General features: G+C 42.0%; 1 protein-coding gene across 1 annotated transcript in view; it reads right to left on the reverse strand.

Annotated features, from left to right (window-relative positions):
- LOC104531459 (clusterin-associated protein 1-like) overlaps positions 1-17,201 on the reverse strand; it is a gene marked incomplete at both ends in the record, with an annotated part of 25,352 nt that extends 8,151 nt beyond the window's left edge. The window contains 3 exons of the mRNA XM_029087068.1: positions 14,388-14,529; positions 15,693-15,826; positions 17,118-17,201. Coding sequence (XP_028942901.1) covers positions 14,388-14,529; positions 15,693-15,826; positions 17,118-17,201 — 360 coding nt within the window. The remainder of the gene's footprint in view (positions 1-14,387; positions 14,530-15,692; positions 15,827-17,117) is intronic.
- Between the last annotated feature and the right edge of the window lie 1,351 nt (positions 17,202-18,552).

Below are 18,552 nucleotides of genomic sequence, written 5' to 3' on the forward strand. Positions count from 1 at the left end.
GAGGAGAAATTGTGTGGTGCCTGAACAGAGAATGTGACAGTACTCTTAATAAGAGGCAGCTTGCTAGATACGACAGAACGGTCAGAGAACACAACGTCGAGCTTGCACGGTTAAAGTTCATGATAGCATGGGGTGCCAACCTACCCACAGCTGGTATATTTGGGTTCTGTTCACCTCAGTCACCAGTTATGCCACCAGCTTTCCATAGCAGGCACCTTATCTTGTGATAGAGAAACAAATGGTCTATATACAGTCAAAAGCATAGAGCTGTTCTTTAAGAATTGAAGACGCTTCCTAAATACCTGACCCTAAATTCATACCCAGTTTTATGATTTGAATTGGAACGTGGCTATAGTTATGTTTGACTAAAAGCAACTGCCATGCTACAGGGTTTTTCCCCTTTTTATTCTGTTGAGGAAATAAAGACTATGGGAGAATGAGGAATAAGACTGGGAGGAATAAGACTATGGGAGGAATAAGACTATGGGAGAGAGATAAGATCCATCTGAAAAAGCAGGGCAGAAGAGTATTTACCAACAGGCTTCTAACCAGTGAGGAGAACTTCAAACCAGGTCTGTCAGGGAATGATGTTGATGACAGCCCAATGAGAAGTGGGGCACTGGGAATCTGGTATGTTCCTTGTGAAAGCAGGACAAGCAGGAGCCCATCTCAAGTGCCTCTGCACAAGTACACACATCACAGGAAACACACCAGGAGGAGTTAGAAGGTGCATAGCTTTGATCCCATCAGGATTACAGAAATACAGTGAGGCAGTGTCCACGTTTGGAGGGTTGCACAAATAGGAGTTAGAAGGTGCATAATCCCATCAGGATTACAGAAATATGGTGAGGCAGTGTCCACGTTTGGAGGGTTGCACTAGATGGACACAGGCACTCTGGAAAAGACAGGCTGAGAGGTGAGGAGGAGGGGGTGCCCCCTCTGCAAAGGAGCAGCCTGAATGCACTGAACATGGCCTTGTGGTAGGCAATGAGCCCTTTGAGAGCTCGTAGTTAAGGATCAGAGGACAAACTGCTGACCTATAAAACAACACAGATCATGCTGCATAAACTAATATTCATTTTAACCTTCAACTTCTAAATGCTTATTCTTAGATTATCATCTAAGGTTGCCCAAGGAAGTTGTGGCTGCTCCTCCCTGGAAGTGTTCAAGGCCAGGCTGGATGAGGCTTTGAGCAACCTGGTCTAGTGGAAGGTGTCCCTGCTGCTGGCAGGGGGGTTGGAACTGGATGAGCTTTAAGGTCCCTTCCAACCCAAACCATTCTATGATTCTATCTCACTTCAATTAAAAAAAAAAAACAAAACAAAAGACACAGCTGCTTATTACCAGAGGGATCCTTTGGTTTCCCATCTCTTATCTATAGCCATTTGACTGGGACTTTCATTTTCCTACAGAAGTTACCAAAACTGAAAATTAAAACAATTCCTTTCCATATCACACGATGTAGCACTCGGTAACCAGTGTAGAACCACAGGGAAGCTGCCTTACAGCTGCTCTGAGCCAGCAATAAAGCAGGACCCTGGCCTTCTGGCTCAGAGGTAGATTTTGCATCTAGAGGTTCTTCTTTGACTGATGATGCCACCTCAGTAATTATGAAGTGCTATCACTGTGATAGAGCTTTCTGATGGATGCAGAAGCAGCAAACTCCTCCCAAACCCAGTGTTAGATCAAGTACAGTGCTCTGGAGAATGTGGTCTCAAGCAAACAAGCCACTGCTCCAGATACAGAGGTCTGCACCAGAAAAATAAACATGACTTTGTTCTAGCAGATTCTCTGGATCCTGCACTAATGTTCATACTAATAAATATTTACCTTTCACAGAGATTTCTATATCTTTACTGTTTTGGCCTGAGGAGTGTCTGAAAGCCACCACCACTGGGCATTTAAACTTTTTTAGTGGTCATCCTTCCAGTGGATGAGCACACATTGAATTAATTGAAAATCATCAGCCCCCACTATAAGGCCATCTCTCTCCTTATTCTCATTATTCCCATCTTCTCCCTCACTTTCATGTGCTGAAACAGTCATTGCCTCTCATCATTAATAGTCATTTTCCAGTAATCATTTCTATTGAAACACATATAAAGAATACTTGAGAGTATTTTATACACTTAACTGATACTCACCAAAAATTCACCAACTGTTACCATAATATTGTCACCACCAGTGTCAGTGGAAGGGGATGGGGATTCATTTCTGCTGTAGTGTCATTATTTTAAATTATTAATTTGATTCATTTCCCTTCTTCAGAGGAAATTTTTTTGTTTTATCTTGAAACTTTTCTTCTGTCCCAGCTAGCCATTACCTGTCACTGATGTATGTATTTATTATTTATTTATTATTAGCAATTCTTATGCTCCTTTACAATGTGATTCCGTGTTTCTAGGTTTTTCTTTTCCTGTGTTAAACACCCTCCTAACCTTGCATTTTCCTGTTTCCTGCCGGAGAATTGTTCATTGAGAGTACTGTAATAAATAAAGTAAAAGTATTTCAATAAATGGGGCAGAAGAGTATTAGTCATTCAAGTTGACAAAATAGCACTTCTCCAAGTGAAACACCAAATCTGACTCAGTGGGTTCAGTAGGAGGAGACCAAAGAGGATTTGTGTTGGTCAGTTCACAGCATATTGTGTCACAAAACGTAGCAACCTGCCCCAATAAATTCTGACACACCAACTCCAGAGATTGCATTTATCAAAATAAATAATTGGAAATGTTGGATCACTACTGAAATGCACTTTCATCAAGAAAAGTCACAAAAAGACATCAAAAGTTTCTTGAAAGGTTTATCTTTTTGAGGACATACATGTTAATTAGCTGAATGTCATTCATGCTAGCATGAGAATTAGGAAAAAAGCTAAAATGTTTTCTAATGTAAATGAAATGAAGCATAAAGGAAAGTTATCAGAGTGAAAAATAAATAATCTAGAAGGGCTCTTATGATGACTTTGTTTTGGGGAAAAGTCTTCAGGAAGGTATACAGCACAGATCCCAGAGGGAATCCCAGATGGCCCAGAGGGATCTGTGAGGAAGAGGAGGGAGGAAGAGGGTGCCCAGCTGAGCCTTTGCATGGAGTCATGCGAGCAGCAGAAGGCAGAGATGGGAAATGGTGCAATTCCTGGCCTGCACTGATGCTATCCTAACACAGCAGCTCTCAGTGCTACCAAGCTCAGGCTACACGAAGCCAGACAGTGAAGTGTATTAAAAAAAACACCCTTAAAACATCAGGATGCAACACAAACCGCAACAAGTATGTTGAAATTAGATTGGCTTGACGTTTCTCACGCATACTTCTTCCTAAAGCTTCCATCATTACTTAGCAGTTCTGGCTTTAGTACGTCCAGCTCAAACACTGCAATACCCACTTTTCTCAGAACAGATAAATTGGAGTTGGAAGTGAACAGCACACTTCATAACCTGAAAGTTGAGATGTATCGTCCTGAGACTTAAGACAGATCAGTTACTGTTGCTCTTGAATAAGCAGACTGTGCATGAAGGTCTCACTTTGACATCAATACCTTCCCCTTGGGGAACTCAACAGGAAGAGACTAAATAGAAAGAGTAAATTAGCTCAGGGGGATGAATTCCAACCTGGTAATTGTTTGTTCTTGCACTATGGAATGGCTGTCCTGACTTGTCCTACAGACTAGGGTGCCATATTCATGCTTTGTATGAACTCTCTTTGCTTCTCTCTACAGCCTTCCCCTCTTACTTTCATAAAGTAAGTAATTCTCCCAGTGGCATGTTTCTTGAGCAACTTTTGATGCAATATAAAAGCTTTCTGCACAGGTCACTCCACTTTTTTTATCTATACAGTACACATTGTCCATTAGAATGGTCAAACAGTGAACAGCCTGCCCAAAGAGGCTGTACAATCTCTCCTCAAAGGCTTGCAAGACTTGACTGGATAAAGTCTTGAGCAACATGGTCTGATGCCACAGTTGACCTTGCTTTGAAGAGAATTAATCTGTGAATCAGTGATCAAGGAAGCAGGTTTAAAAGTTATTTAGCTACTTTGACTGGTTTTCTATTAAACAAACAAACAAACAAACAAACAAAAACCTCAAACCATCCCCCCAATCTTTCCACCTCAAATACCCCTCTCCACTGCTGTACTGTACTTGGTTTGGGCGATATATCAGGATGCATAGCAATTCAAGGACTATGACATAACCTACATGAAAGCTCCCAAGGAGGAAACTAGTCCAGCTCTGTGCAACATTATTCCCTTCATTATGAGCTCTGCCAGTTCTGGAGTCAACTCTGGCTCTGATGGGCTTGAGGCTTCAAACCTTTGTTTACCCCATGACCTTCCCTCCTCTCTCTTCCTGAAGCTCCAATGATTAGAATCCCTTCTTGCATGCACCCTAAAATAGCAACTCTCCTATGAAGACAGGCTAAAAGAGTTGGGGCTGTTCAGCCTGGAGAAGAGAAGGCTCTGGGGAGATCTTATAGCGGCCTCCCAGTACCTGAAGGGGCTACAAGAAAGCTGGGGAGGGACTTTTCATAAGGGCAACTAATGACAAAACAAGGGGAAATGGGTTTAAGCTGAAAGAGGGGAGGTTTAGATGAGATATTAGGAAGAAGTTCTTCACTGTGAGGGTGGTCAGACACTGGAACAGGTTGCCCAAGGAAGTTGTAGATGCCCCCTCCCTGGAAGTGTTGAAGGCCAGGTTGGATGAGGCTTTGAGCAACCTGGTCTAGTGGAAGGTGTCCCTGCTGCTGGCAGGGGGGTTGGGACTGGATGAGCTTTAAGGTCCCTTCCAACCCAAACCAGTCTATGATTCTATTTTCATTATTTCCTGGGCCAGACAGTTTTCCCCCAGGCCTGTGTGTGTATTTTGCACAGTATGGATCACTTCCTTTCAGACTGATGTAACTTTTCCCTTGCCTACCTCAATTTATCCAACAATAATGGGAAAGAGGCACTATAAATATGGAGAAGCCTTCATAAAAACAGATGACACATATACCAAATGCTTCTGCTGAACTTGTTTTCCAGCACTGCTTCCAGAGCACACTTCACTGTGCCACCAACGAGAGTCATCTCATTATTCACAGAAATTGAGGCCATTTTGAGCGTGAGGAGTTTTGCACTGTCCCAAACCCCAACCCAAACCAAGTACCAGCAAAAATGCCTTTTTTTGTTGGTTAAAGCAGCACAGTGATCCTGCTGACGGTATATCATAGAATCATAGAATGGTTTGGGTTGGAAGGGACCTTAAAGCTCATCCAGTCCAAACCCCCCTGCCAGCAGCAGGGACACCTTCCACTAGACCAGGTTGCTCAAAGCCTCATCCAACCTGGCCGAGAACACTTCCAGGGAGGGGGCATCTACAACTTCCTTGGGCAACCTGTTCCAGTGCCTTTCCTTTCAGATTCAGCAAGATCCAGATTCAATAAAGCTGGCTAGAGGCTTTATTGTCAAAGGCTCCAGAAGGATGGAAGAAATACCCCTGAATCATCCAGGAACCACAGGTCAGAGCCAAGGGAGCAGAACATCAGAGGTTACAGAGCACTGAGCACACCAGTGAGGATTTATGTGACCATCTACAACAGGATATAGCTCAAGAGGATTGTGAAGAGACAGGAGACAAACGGATTGGTAAGGCATGGGCACAGATTACAACATGAGACTAATGGAGATCACAGGAGTTTAAATCATCCACCAGCGCTGGGCAAGAGAATCCAAACAGAACTAAAAAAATAATAAATAATAATAAAAAAGACCCAGACTAACATTTTCTGCCCAGAATTTTCCAGTTAAAATGCTTTAAATACTTTCATACAAGAAGCTTCAAGTCAGCACTAACATTGAGGAATTCACTACTGTCTAAAATAACGTGACAGAGGATGGACTTTTATCCTGTGCATCAAATGTATTCATCATTAGATATAATGCGAGTTTATTGTAATGGCAGCTCCTCTCCATTTTCCATTTTCACTTTCATGAATTATAATGAGTCAATAACAGCTCATTGAACATTCCCTTCGTGTATTACATTTTTATTGTACCGAGCTTACAAGCAATATTGGTTGGATGTGTGATTTATTTGAATTAATGTACATTTCTGTAATGTAAACCTGAGGTCAGTTTGCACTGCCTGAAGAAATTATCATCCAAATTAATACTGATTGGAAGTTAGGAGTCACAGCTGTGACTTGTTCACCACTGTAAAGCAGTCACTGGCACATAACTGCTAGAATCCAATGTCAGAATTATTCTCTGCCTGTGTCACAGGTAGTACAAACCCTTAAGTGTTCGAAGGGGCGTCAGGATTACTCGCTCTTTTCAAGGAGAGCATTGATTATATTAAAGAGTAGTTGTTCTTGGTTGACTTGATGATTCTAGGAACTGATAATGGAACCTGCTACTTTCTATCTTGAGATCAATTAGCTGCGTTGACCTTTGGGGGTGAAAAAAAACCAAACCAACCTCATCTTCTTGATCAACGTTGTTTCCAGTGATCTGATTGTCTCCTACTCCGAGTGCATTTCATGCTAGACTTCTGTTACATAATTCACACATCTAAAGTGCTTCTGAATATTCAAAAGCATAATGCAGGCTGACAGGAAAGGCACCAAGACCATAATATGAACAATCCACTTATTCTATCTTCTTACCAAATACAACTGGGTAAAGAGAATACTTAAACCCCAAAAGCAGTACATTCAGAATGCACTACACAGACACTGTTTTCTGTGTTTCTTCTGGAGTGGAATCACTGCAGAAGAAATTCAGTGAGACAGCTTAAGAACTGAAAGTATGAGAGAGATCTGAAACTCTCTGATCTCTACTCATGAAAATCATTCATAGATTTCCAAGCTACACTATCAGTGAGAGCCATTACATCTCATACTTCACACAAGCAATTGCTGGCAAGACAGAGAAACTCACCCTGATTTAGTCTGCTGCAAAACTTACCAGATAGTCTCCCTGTGTTCCCTCCCCAGCTGCAGAATATCTCGTATATGACAGAATTAGCAAAGTCTTACAACAGCAGCAAGAAAGAATTAGACTGACAGCTTACACAGCAGGGTTCATATCTAAGTACAGCAACAAGCCCTGATGCACAAGGAACCTCTTTACCTCTTCTACTAAGGAGTTTGTGGGTTGCTGAAAGCAGAATATGAATGTTTCCATTGGTCAGAAAAACTTACAAGTGATGATTAATGGAGCCCCCAACACAAGAAAGACATCGACCAGTTAGAACAAGTCCAGAGGAGGCCACCAGGATGATCTGAGGGCTGGAGCACCTCTCCTATGAGGACAGGCTGAAAGAGTTGGGGCTGTTCATCCTGGAGAAGAGAAGGCTCCAGGGAGATCTTATAGCGGCCTCCCAGTACCTGAAGGGGCTACAAGAAAGCTGGGGAAGGACTTTTCCTAAGGGCAGTTAATGACAAAACAAGGGGAAATGGGTTTAAACTGAAAGAGGGGAGGTTTAGATGAGATATTAGGAAGAAGTTCTTCACTGTGAGGGTGGTGAGACACTGGAACAGGTTGCCCAAGGAAGCTGTGGCTGCTCCTCCCTGGAAGTGTTCAAGGCCAGGTTGGATGAGGCTTTGAGCAACCTGGTCTAGTGGAAGGTGTCCCTGCTGATGGCAGGGGGGTTGGGACTGGATGAGCTTTAAGGTCCCTTCCAATCCTAACCATTCTATTGGTTCATTCAAATCAATTCTTGTTTGAGCTCTAGGTATCTGAAAAAGTTCTAGTCTGTCAGACATGAAGAACTTGAGGCTGTGAGGCAAATGACCCCAAATTTGGGATCCTAAGGGAAGCTTGTTCACCCATCTGGCACCTCAGATGTCAAGATAATCCTGACAAATACGTGGATCTTTGACCACTGAGCTGATGGATCTGTCTGAGATCAACTGAGCTGATCTCAATTGTTTTCATTTCCCAAAAAGTTTTCCTATAGCTTTTAATGGGAGGCAGTATCAATAAAGCATGAGGAGCAGGTATGCACACAACTGCTTCAGGGCATTTGAGAGTCTAGAGCTAGTTGCCATGGCATTGGTAAGGCATTGCAGATTTTTGTTTCAGTGGAATGAATACACACAGCAACATTTCCACCTTTTCTAACATGCTCTTCACATGCCCTCCCACCTTTTCTCTATCTCCATCTCCTTTTGCGTGACCACCATTTCTCAGGCAGCAATTTCCTCTGTCCTTTTCTCCTATGCTCCATTGCCCTCACTCTCTCCCTGTGCATTCCCTTCCCTCTCCTCTATTTTTTTTCCCCACATTTCTCCATTATGGGATTTGTGTGTCTCAGCACATCAATACTGTCACACTTGTACACTGGACTAAATGCCAAAATAGAAGCAATCAACAATTAAGATGCCTGTGCTTACTGCTACATCTGATATTCAATATCAATCAGTAACACTGGACCAGGAGTGTTCTCCTGGTACCTATAAAAATGTTACCAACCAGTCACCATTCAAATGTACATTAGCTAGAAGATTAAAGACTGCAACCAACTGCTTTTCATATTAACCTTCTGTTTGGGTATTTCAGGAAGCAGCCGTTGCGATGGGAATGTTTGGATTTAATATTTCAAATGGGATGGCTCTATGTAAAAAGAGATGAAAAGCAGCAGAAACAAGTTGTATCTCAGATTGCAGCTGAACTCTGTTATCCCTATCATGTGAATATTCGGAATAAAGCATCTGTTTCAGGTACAGAGCTCTGATAAAAAAAAACATTAGTTTAATGAAGAGGTGATTTTATTTGGGGAGGGTGAGTTGCAAAGGGAAAGTCACAATACAGTCTGTTTATTTGGCTTTTCCTTGCTTAACCAGGATGGACTGCTTACTGATAGTAATATCATAACCATGAAAAGAAAAATGGTTTAAGCAATCCCAAACCAAAGATAAGGACTGAGTGGCTCAGAACATCATCTTCCATGTGTCCACCACTTCATGGTATTCCTTAGTCAAGATTTCACAGCTCCAGAATAAAAGGAGTCTTAAAATATCTTGGGAGAAAGTAGCTGAAGAATAAAGTACTTCTGGGATGTCCTCTGTGACACACAAGAAAGAATAAGTGTATTCTGTCTAGAGAAAAGGCAAATGCTGAAGGATATTTGCCAAGTTATTCTGGCATTACACAAACTAGTCTCAAAAATGCCTTTTTGAATGTATTAGTCTGTGTTGTCCTTAAAAGAGGAGCATTCATTTGTAGTCCATAGAAAATTTCAGCCCCTAAATCTGAAAACCCCTGAAACTTTGATTTCCAGAACAGCCAAAGTTCTAATAGCTTTCATGTCGAAACATCAGAAACAACCGGATCTTAAAAACAGGATAAAAATTAATGAAGTGTGCTGAATCATTTTACAAAGTAGAAAAATAAGAACAAATCTTTGAGGAGACATGGCACATAAATCCCTGCTTCTGCAGAGAAATGCAAAAAGATGGATTAATTCCACAAGCAGCACAAGAGAATAGAAACAGAATAAAAAGGGTGGCTGAAAATGGAACAAGGCTAAGGGAGCCACAAAGACAAAAGGCTGTTATTTAAATTCCTCAGATCCAACAATAAGTAGTGCATGACAGTTTGTCAATAAGCATGAGAAATTCACTCAAAGGAAGAGTCACGTGAAGGCTTCTGACAGCTCCACAAATGAGAGTTGATAACGGACAAAAAAATTCCCAATTTTTCATACATTTCAAAGGGTTTCCACATCAAATGTGCAGGTGCTCTCAGGTGGTGATTTCACCATCAATTAACTGTTCAGTTTGGTTCAGACTCAATACCAAGCCTTTAATTTTGTTTTAACATGGAGATTTCTCAGTCTGGTGCCTGGCAGGAGAGTCTTGCTGATTGCTCTCCAACCATCACTCCATATTATTATGGACACTGGGAGGGAAAAGGAACAGGAAGCTCAAGACAAGAACAGGAGCTGTGGAGCGCTCCTCTCCATGCAGCTGTACACCTACCACGTGGAAGGACAAGCCAAAAACATCCACACAGTGCAGTCTGGAGAGGCTGGAGTGTTTCAGCTGCTCAATGGCACTTAATTAAAATGGTGTGCTTGGGTACAATCTTTAAATCACTTTTCTAATTAGGAAATGCACTCTGGCCCAGGTCATTAGCTGTGCGACGTCAGCAGGGTACCAAACCAGCTCCGAGGCTACGTGCGCTAGAGATTAGTCTCGTTATTCAGCAACGGTCTCTCAATCAGAACAAAAATCCCTCCTGAAAACATGCACCTAGTCAAGGAAAAGGGTCCAGGAATCAGTCCTCAGTACTGAGCAGCACACAGAGTGCTGGATTAATCTAATTACCTTGCTGTTGCTTTTCTCTGGCAAGCTATTTAACAAAATACACAGCGATGATCAAATAATTGACTCTCCCTTCTACTACAGAAGATAATTAAGATTTGTTTGGTGGAACAAAAGACAAATCAGGGTTGGGGAAAAAAAAAAATCAACATAATTTTCAGTGTTTTTTGACAGTGAGTATTAAAATGGATTAAATGTAATTATCCTTGTTACTTTTTCCTCTGTTGATTCTGAAAATGACACAAGATGATAAACTTTTGGCCAGAATGCAGCATCATTTTAGAGCAAACTGCTTCTTTTTCAAGCATGTAATAAACTACCTACAGTTTTACTTCACCAACAAGTAGTCAAAGGTGATCAAGCACCACCTGAAAAGCAGATCAAGACTGACAGAAGCCAGACAAATCCCCTGGTGTTCCAGGTTGGCAAGAGACCAAGCTGAAATGGATTAAACAGCGCATCATCTTTTTAAAATAAAACATTAAAAAGTCCCCCAGTGGTTTGGAACTAGGAGTGCACCAGCGAGTCTCTGTTTAGTTGGGACATAGATTCTTCATCCTCTTTCAGTTACCAAATCCTGGAGCCTGGTTTTGAGCACTGACATCTCATAATGACTTCAAATAATCGTTTGGATTCCAGCGCTCCTGAAAATCTGCCTGTAAAAGAGACACATACAAAGCCTCCTCTTCTCCCACAGCAAGAGCTTCTGCAGCAAAGCAGTCATGGCTGCTTGAGTCACTGGATTGCTGCCCACAAAGAGATGGTTAGATACTCATCCTTTACACAGAGGAGCAGCTGAGGGAACTGGGGTTGTTGAGCCTGGAGAAAAGGAGGCTGAGGGGAGACCTTCTGGCTCTGTCCAAGTCCCTTGGAGGAGGGTGGAGAGAGGTGGGGGTGGGTCTGTTCAACCAAGGCCCAAGGGACAGGACAAGAGGAAATGGGCTCCAGTTGTGGCCAGGGCAGTTGAGATGGGATGTGAGGAAGAATTTCTTTGTTGAAAGGGTTCTGAGGCATTGGAAGGGGTTGCCCAGGGCAGTGGTGGAGTCCCCATCCCTGGAGGGATTGAAGAGTCGTGTAGACACAGTGCTGAGGGACATGGGTTAGTCATAGGGGACTGGTCAGTGTTGGGTTCATGGTTGGACTCCATGAGCTTCAAGGGCTTCTCCTAACTAGATGATTCTGTGATATTCTAAGTATTTTTAGATATTCCAGTTTTCTGTTCTTGATCCCCATGCTCCTCCCTCCACTTCTGAAGACCAACTGTCAAATGTACCCTTTTTTTTTTTTTTTTTTCCCTTTTTATTTTCAGTCTTCCCAAACACACCCTAGTGAAAAGACTGAACACGCAGGAAGTGAAACAAAATGGTCCCAGGGTACTGTCAGGGTTAAGCTCAAGCTATAGAACTGGACTTAACAGGTGAATTCCATGCTGGTTTAAACTAACACAATGTGTTAGTTTATTATTTAACAGATACAGGGTTCAGCACAAGCAACTCGATCACTTGAGGTCATAGAGACATCCAAGTACAGACCACCAGACGTGGCAAGAACATGTTCCAAATGCAGCAGACCTGATGGTATTTTGCTTTTAGCATAAAATGTATCTTAAAGGTGCTTCCAGTTCTGATGCCTGCTAATGCATTCTGCAGATAACAAGGGGTATAGAAGTGTGCAGAAAAAAAACCCCACACCTTTTTGTCACCAGCTTTTATGCTCTTTAATTCTGCACAACGCTGAAGCATTGTTACCTGCTTATCCTAGTAAATGAAAAGCCAAACCATGGGTAGATTTCCAGGTATCTCACAGAAAGAAGGAGGAAAAAAAAGAAAATAACAAGTGCTTTTCATATTCTAAGCACGGGCACAGCCCTGAATGACAAAGGCTTTTTCTTCGTCTTATTATCTTTTAACAAAAATCCCCTGAAGAGCTGTACCAACTCATTACTAACTTCTGTGCATGAATTTATAAACAGATCTTATCTTTTAACAAAAATCCCCTGAAGAGCTGTACCAACTCATTACTAACTTCTGTGCATGAATTTATAAACAGTTTCAGGTAGCTCAGTTCAAAACATTTCTACTTTTGGTATGAAGTCTCAATGGCATTTCAACAGAAGGGAAAAAAAAATCAGATTTTAGGCTTCATTTCAAGATTATGATTTAATTGAGGATGTTTTCTTTTGGCCAAAGATATGGGGAGGAACTAGAACATTATAAAAAAGACACATGAAAATACCAAACTGAGTATAGATTAGAAATATGTGAAATAACAGCTACAGAGAGAGCGCTTATGAAAAGGGAGGTTAATGGGAAATTGGTTCACAATGTTTAACAAGTTGTCAAATGCCCATGTTATCTCTTAAAAGACGGGTTATTTTATCCCTCAAGGAAATAATACAGCAAACTATTTGAGCCATCTCAACAGAATACCTTTTCCTATGTCCAAAAAGTGATGGAAATTATTATATTTTCTCTAGACTGCAGAACAGCCTGAAGCCTGGTTATGAAGCCCCTTGTACTGTGTGGTTTAGAGAGGCAGGAACAGGGTGCAGGTGATCATCAAAGGGGAGGCTTCTCTGCACAATCAGTTCTATGGATTTACAAGACTTTCTAAAAAGATCTCACAGATGCAACAGTGACAGATCACAGGAGATGAGGGACTACAAAGTTACAGTGCCTTATTTGCAGCCTAAGCACAGCTCACAACATTTTACTGCAACACAAGTATGAACAATTAAAAGGAGAAGGTTAAAAAATTCGGGGTCAAATAATTTTACTTTTCAAATCAGTAGGTACAAACAGATAGAGCAAAAGCAAAACGTGCAGTCAGAGCCAGATAGAAGGAACATTATGCACAGCTCTCCCATATTTCTGCCAGGAACAAGAGTAAGTTGTGTTGACAAAATAAAACATGATCTGCATGTGAAAGAGAAGATGATTCAGAAAGAGGAAGCACTGGTTAACTCAAGGTATAGCACACCTACCAGTATCAAGGTCCACGGGGAGCTCATTCATTGAAACATGTTTTCAGTGAAGAACAGAAGATACACTGGATAATGACTGTGAGAAGGATGAAAAGCCAAACAAGTAAAATATGAAGCTACAGGGAATGGACTGAAAGCTCAGCTGAAAGTGCTGCAGTCCAGTAAACACCCAAAGGAAAGCACGGAGCAGGATGAGATACAGATGCAGATTATCCAGCAGGATACAAAAGAGAGAATCACACTGAACTGATAGAATTCAGCCAGTCAACAGAATTTCTGCCAAACAAAACTGAAGTCAGAGTCACAGAGAAAGGATTCCAGCATATCTGATCTTTGCACTGATACTCTTTGCTGTTTGCACTGAAGAGGACTCCTTTGAGGAAACTGTAGAGCCCTGTGCTGAGAAACTCTTATACATCACTTGTTGGCAGACGATAAAATAAGTGCTTAGTAACTCTTAGCACATACACTGTGTGTAGCAAAAGGAAGATTAGAAATGCTAAAAACATTCTTCATAAAGAAAAAAAAAATCCTGAAAACAAGTCAAGAGGAGGCAGAGACTGGAAAGGGGCATCACTACACTGGTTTAACTTCACTAGCTCAAAAAAATAAAGCTATGTGATCAGGCTTGTCCAAGAGCAGTCACGCCTACTGGATTGTCAGTAAACTGCCAGTCACTCCGTGCTGGCTCTGCAACTAGCAATGCAGTGCTTTGACCAAGGGGGATTAAAACATTTTCTGTTACAAAGCCAAGAGCTGCAGGATGTCAGTCTGTTCAACCAAGGACCAAGGGACAGGACAAGAGGAAATGGGCTCCAGTTGTGGCCAGGGCAGGTGAGATGGGATGTGAGGAAGAATTTCTTTGCTGAAAGGGTTCTGAGGCATTGGAAGGGGTTGCCCAGGGCAGTGGTGGAGTCCCCATCCCTGGAGGGATTGAAGAGTCGTGTAGACACAGTGCTGAGGGACATGGGTTAGTCATAGGGGACTGGTCAGTGTTGGGTTCATGGTTGGACTGGATGAGCTTAAAGGGCTTTCCCAATCGAGGCAATTCTGGGGTTCTGTGATATAAAGTCTTGCTGAACACTTCTAAGCTGTCTTACCTCAAACATCTCTTGCTCTGTCCGTCGATGATCATCCAGGAGCTGCTCCAAATAGGTCAGATTACGGAATTTTTCTAGATAACTACTGTATTGTTTCTGCAGTTGCTCCTCAATCTTCTCATACTCATCCATAAAAGCAGGACTGGAGAGAACAAGCACAAACTACTCAGCAAAAGATTGACCTGCACATGCAGAATTCTGAAATAAGTATTCTGGGGCTTGCAGCTACCTTTCCACGTCTACTAAACCAGTCTAAAAGGATCTCTTGTTTTTAAGGTTCCACACCAATTTAAAAATAAAAAGCATAAAACAAAAAACCCCACTAACTCATCCTGCAAAAATTACATATAGCAAAGGACAAGTTTTTGTGTACCCTTCCCTTGCAAACAGACAGACAGGCAGCATTTGGGCTCCTCCGTCAGACAAATCTCAGCTAATTATTCTGCTGTTCCATGACTCCAAAAAACTTGTAGCATGGCTGGTAGGTCACCTACCTTGCTACAAAACTTTGCTGTGTTCTTACAAGCATAACCAGACTTGACACCAATAGGTGATGATGTCCTTATATTATAGAGCCAACTGTTGTGCCCCAAACTGCTCTTTGATGCTTCATATCTACCCAATATACTTCCTCCAGAGCGTTACTCATCAAAACACATCTATGAATCAACGTCTGTTCCTTCCATCACTCATTTTTCTAATATTTCCTTTTTTTTTTTCTTTTTATATGAGGTAAAAAATACAGCATACTCTTCTAGACTGTATAAACCTGCAGTTTAATTAAGGGCAAGAAATCAACCCAAACTGTGAATCAGAACATCTTGATTTTATGGCAGGCTGTATCACTGGCTAGAGGAACCGATCCTAACCAAGGATGCACAATGAACTTTTTTTAATTGGTGGTTGAGAATGTTAGAAGGCTCTGGGAACAGAGGGAATGTCTGCACCAGTTGCCATTTTCAGAACTATCTGACACCATCTATGTTTAATGTCAAAAGCAAAGACGGGACAAAGCTGAGCTTTTTGTACAGCACAAGCAGCAATTAAGCAACCCCACCAAATAATATTGTGGCCACTTTGAACAGCCCTGAAATTCTGATTTAAAATATATAGTAACAGAAAAAAATTAACAATTACAATCCAGACTGGGCATTTCTAAAGAGAAGAATCTCTCTCTTCCACAGCCCCTCATCTCAGTCTCATTACAGACTTCACTCCTCGCTGCTCTAAGCATTGACAACGCACAGTTCCATCATTTACGCTAACACTCATTTAAGCAGGAGATAATCAGTTCATCATCTTTACCGAACACTTTGCAGAGTCTGTAGCCTCTTCTGGCTTCTTTCCAGTTCTAATTTTCGTTTTTCAATCTTGGCTTCCAAATTGGCTTCATCCAAAGCCACATTATTCAACATGTCTTTAGTCTTTTGAACTTGTTCCTAAAAGAGAAGGACGGTGAACTGTGGCTTGCACTGGAATAATTAGAATTATCTTTCAGTTGCTGACCATTCTTCTGAATAATCTCACATCTCAGGTTATCAAATAACTTTATAATAATGAACTAGAGCATAAACTGGCCAGGCAATGAAAATTTAGAAGTTCTTTGTGACCAAGACAATGAACTAACTGGACATTTACAAATTTAAAATACCTCAATTTTTCCCCAGACATTGCTAAAGAGGAAAAAACACTCACACTTGCCCTGGGCTTTAATTTTATTTTTCCTTCTCACTGAATCATAGAATCAGAGAATGGTTTGGGTTGGAAGGGACCTTAAAGCTCATCCAGTCCCAACTCCCCTGCCAGCAGCAGGGACACCTTCCACTAGACCAGGTTGCTCAAAGCCTCATCCAACCTGGCCTTCAACACTTCCAGGGAGGAGCAGCCACAGCTTCTCTGGCCAACCTGGGACACTGTCTCACCACCCTCACAGTGAAGAACTTCTTCCTAATATCTCATCTAAATCTCCCCTCTTTCAGCTTAAACCCATTTCCCCTTGTTTTGTCATTAACTGCCCTTATGAAAAGTCCTTCCCCAGCTTTCTTGTAGCCCCTTCAGGTACTGGGAGGCCGCTATAAGATCTCCCTGGAGCCTTCTCTTCTCCAGGCTGAACAGCCCCAACTCTCTCAGCCTGTCCTCATAGGAGAGGTGCTCCAGCCCTCGCATCATCCTGGTGGCCCTCTTCCCTGGTGGACTTGTTCTAGCTGCTCCCTGTCTCTCTTGTGTTGGGGGCTCCAGAAATGTGTTAATGTGTTCTCCTAGGTGCTGCTGCTAGCATCCTTCACCCTTTCAGCTGCAGGCTGGGATTTCTGACTGCCCCCTCACAATCATCACAGTGCTGACACCTCCTTTGCTCCACCAGGAAAGTTATCCCCTTCAATTAACAGGCTCGTTCACTTTGAGCACAACTGATTTCCCAAATAAAACACAAGGATCATTAGTGACTGTATTCATTACCAGGACACAAGGAGTCACCACAGACTGATCTCTGCCTTGATCAACTTCTGTTCACACATCTGATGTTACGTAAAGACCAAAGTCTGGATTAGCCATTAACTGAAGGTCAACACCAGCTATTAACTAACCAGGTGCAGCACTGCTTGGCCCAGCCAGCTGGAGGTGACATGTGCTGTGGCACTCTCAACCCTAGGCTGTTGATAAAAAGAGCTGTGTTCTTCTTGCAGGAGAAGAATGGTAATTTTGCAGACAAATAAATATCAGTTTGCTTACCAGAACACAGTCAATGGCAATTTTCAACATCTTCTCAGCCTCATTTATCTCCAAAGGTCTGGCAATAGATTCTGTTCTTGCTTCCTAGGAAATAAAATACACTAATATATATAAACACTACACAAAGGAACTAACAAATGTAGAACTGAGGGTGGTCAAGCAACAATATGATCACCTACATAATAAACAGAGCAGGATTTAGTATTTATTCACCAAGGTGCAGATGATTTAAAGAACAGGAGATGATGACAAAGGCAGTTAAGTGAGGCTGGGATTAACACTGAGCAATTAAGGTAACTTTTCAAAACAAGGTAAGTGCTGCTGTCTGAACTGCAAGTGTTCCTGAAGGCAGATTTTTGGAAGCTGCACTGGTTATGACAGATTGAGCAAGGTATGCAATGTAGCACTGAAGATTTCATCATCTTTACAACAAGACCCGTGAAAACAATAGTGCAGGTAGATGAGCAGTGTCACAAAAATTGTGGAGGAACTGTGAATCCATCTAACCCAGCCAGGCAGCTGGGCCGGTCAGCAGGTACCTCCAACGCCTGTATGAAAATCAAGATGAGGAAAATGTATGGACTTCTTCAATTCTGGTAACCAAGTGGTTCAGAATCCTCATCCAAACAGCAATTCTTGTTTAGATCCCAAAGGATGAAAACTTCTCCATCCTCAGCAGTTCTGAGGACAGATGGGTTTAGGGATATTCAGTGTGCACTTGTCTGTATGACGTCTTACAACACTGACTGACCTGGTCGTTAGATGAAAACATTGGATTACTTGTTTGCTACTGGGAGGAGAGGAGAGAGATTTTTGCTGCTAAACGTCCTTAAAATCATCTGGTGTTGGCAAACCATTTGGTAACAGGTGGATAAAGATGGAAATAGCATCTCTCTAGAGCACATCTGACTAAGAATCTAAAAATGCTTCATGCACATTGCAACAGGCTGTACCCAGCCTACCACAAGATGAATACTGGAAGCAGATACAATTACTTGAAGTCCTAGCAGAGGCAGCCCGGCTCCCTCCCCACCAGCTCAAGTTGAGGGAGTTGCATGGTGAACCCAATCAGGGAGCTCATCCAGCCAAAAAATCAGCTTTTTGTGCTGAGCTTATTCCTCTGCTGGATCAGTTCCCTGGACAAGCCTGCCACATGCTGCACGAAAGCTTTTTTTACTGGCACAAGAAAAGAAGTACAAGAAATATTATGTTGGAGATAGTGACAGGAGCTACGTCTGTTTGTGGCAGTGACAGCTTACGCTGCCTAAAGCTCTTGTGAACACTCCCCTGTCCACACAGAAATACAAACTCCAAGCAGCAGAAAGTTAATTTGGTTGAAAATAAGATACAAAAAAAGAGTCTGCACAATACATATTCCTGAATAGCTCCACAGGTAGACACTTTTGGGGAAGAACTTTTCATAAGGGCAGTTAGT

Source organism: Antrostomus carolinensis, unplaced genomic scaffold (assembly GCF_000700745.2).
Source record: "Antrostomus carolinensis isolate BGI_N321 unplaced genomic scaffold, ASM70074v2 scaffold16619, whole genome shotgun sequence".
NCBI classification, from domain to species: Eukaryota; Metazoa; Chordata; class Aves; order Caprimulgiformes; family Caprimulgidae; genus Antrostomus; species Antrostomus carolinensis.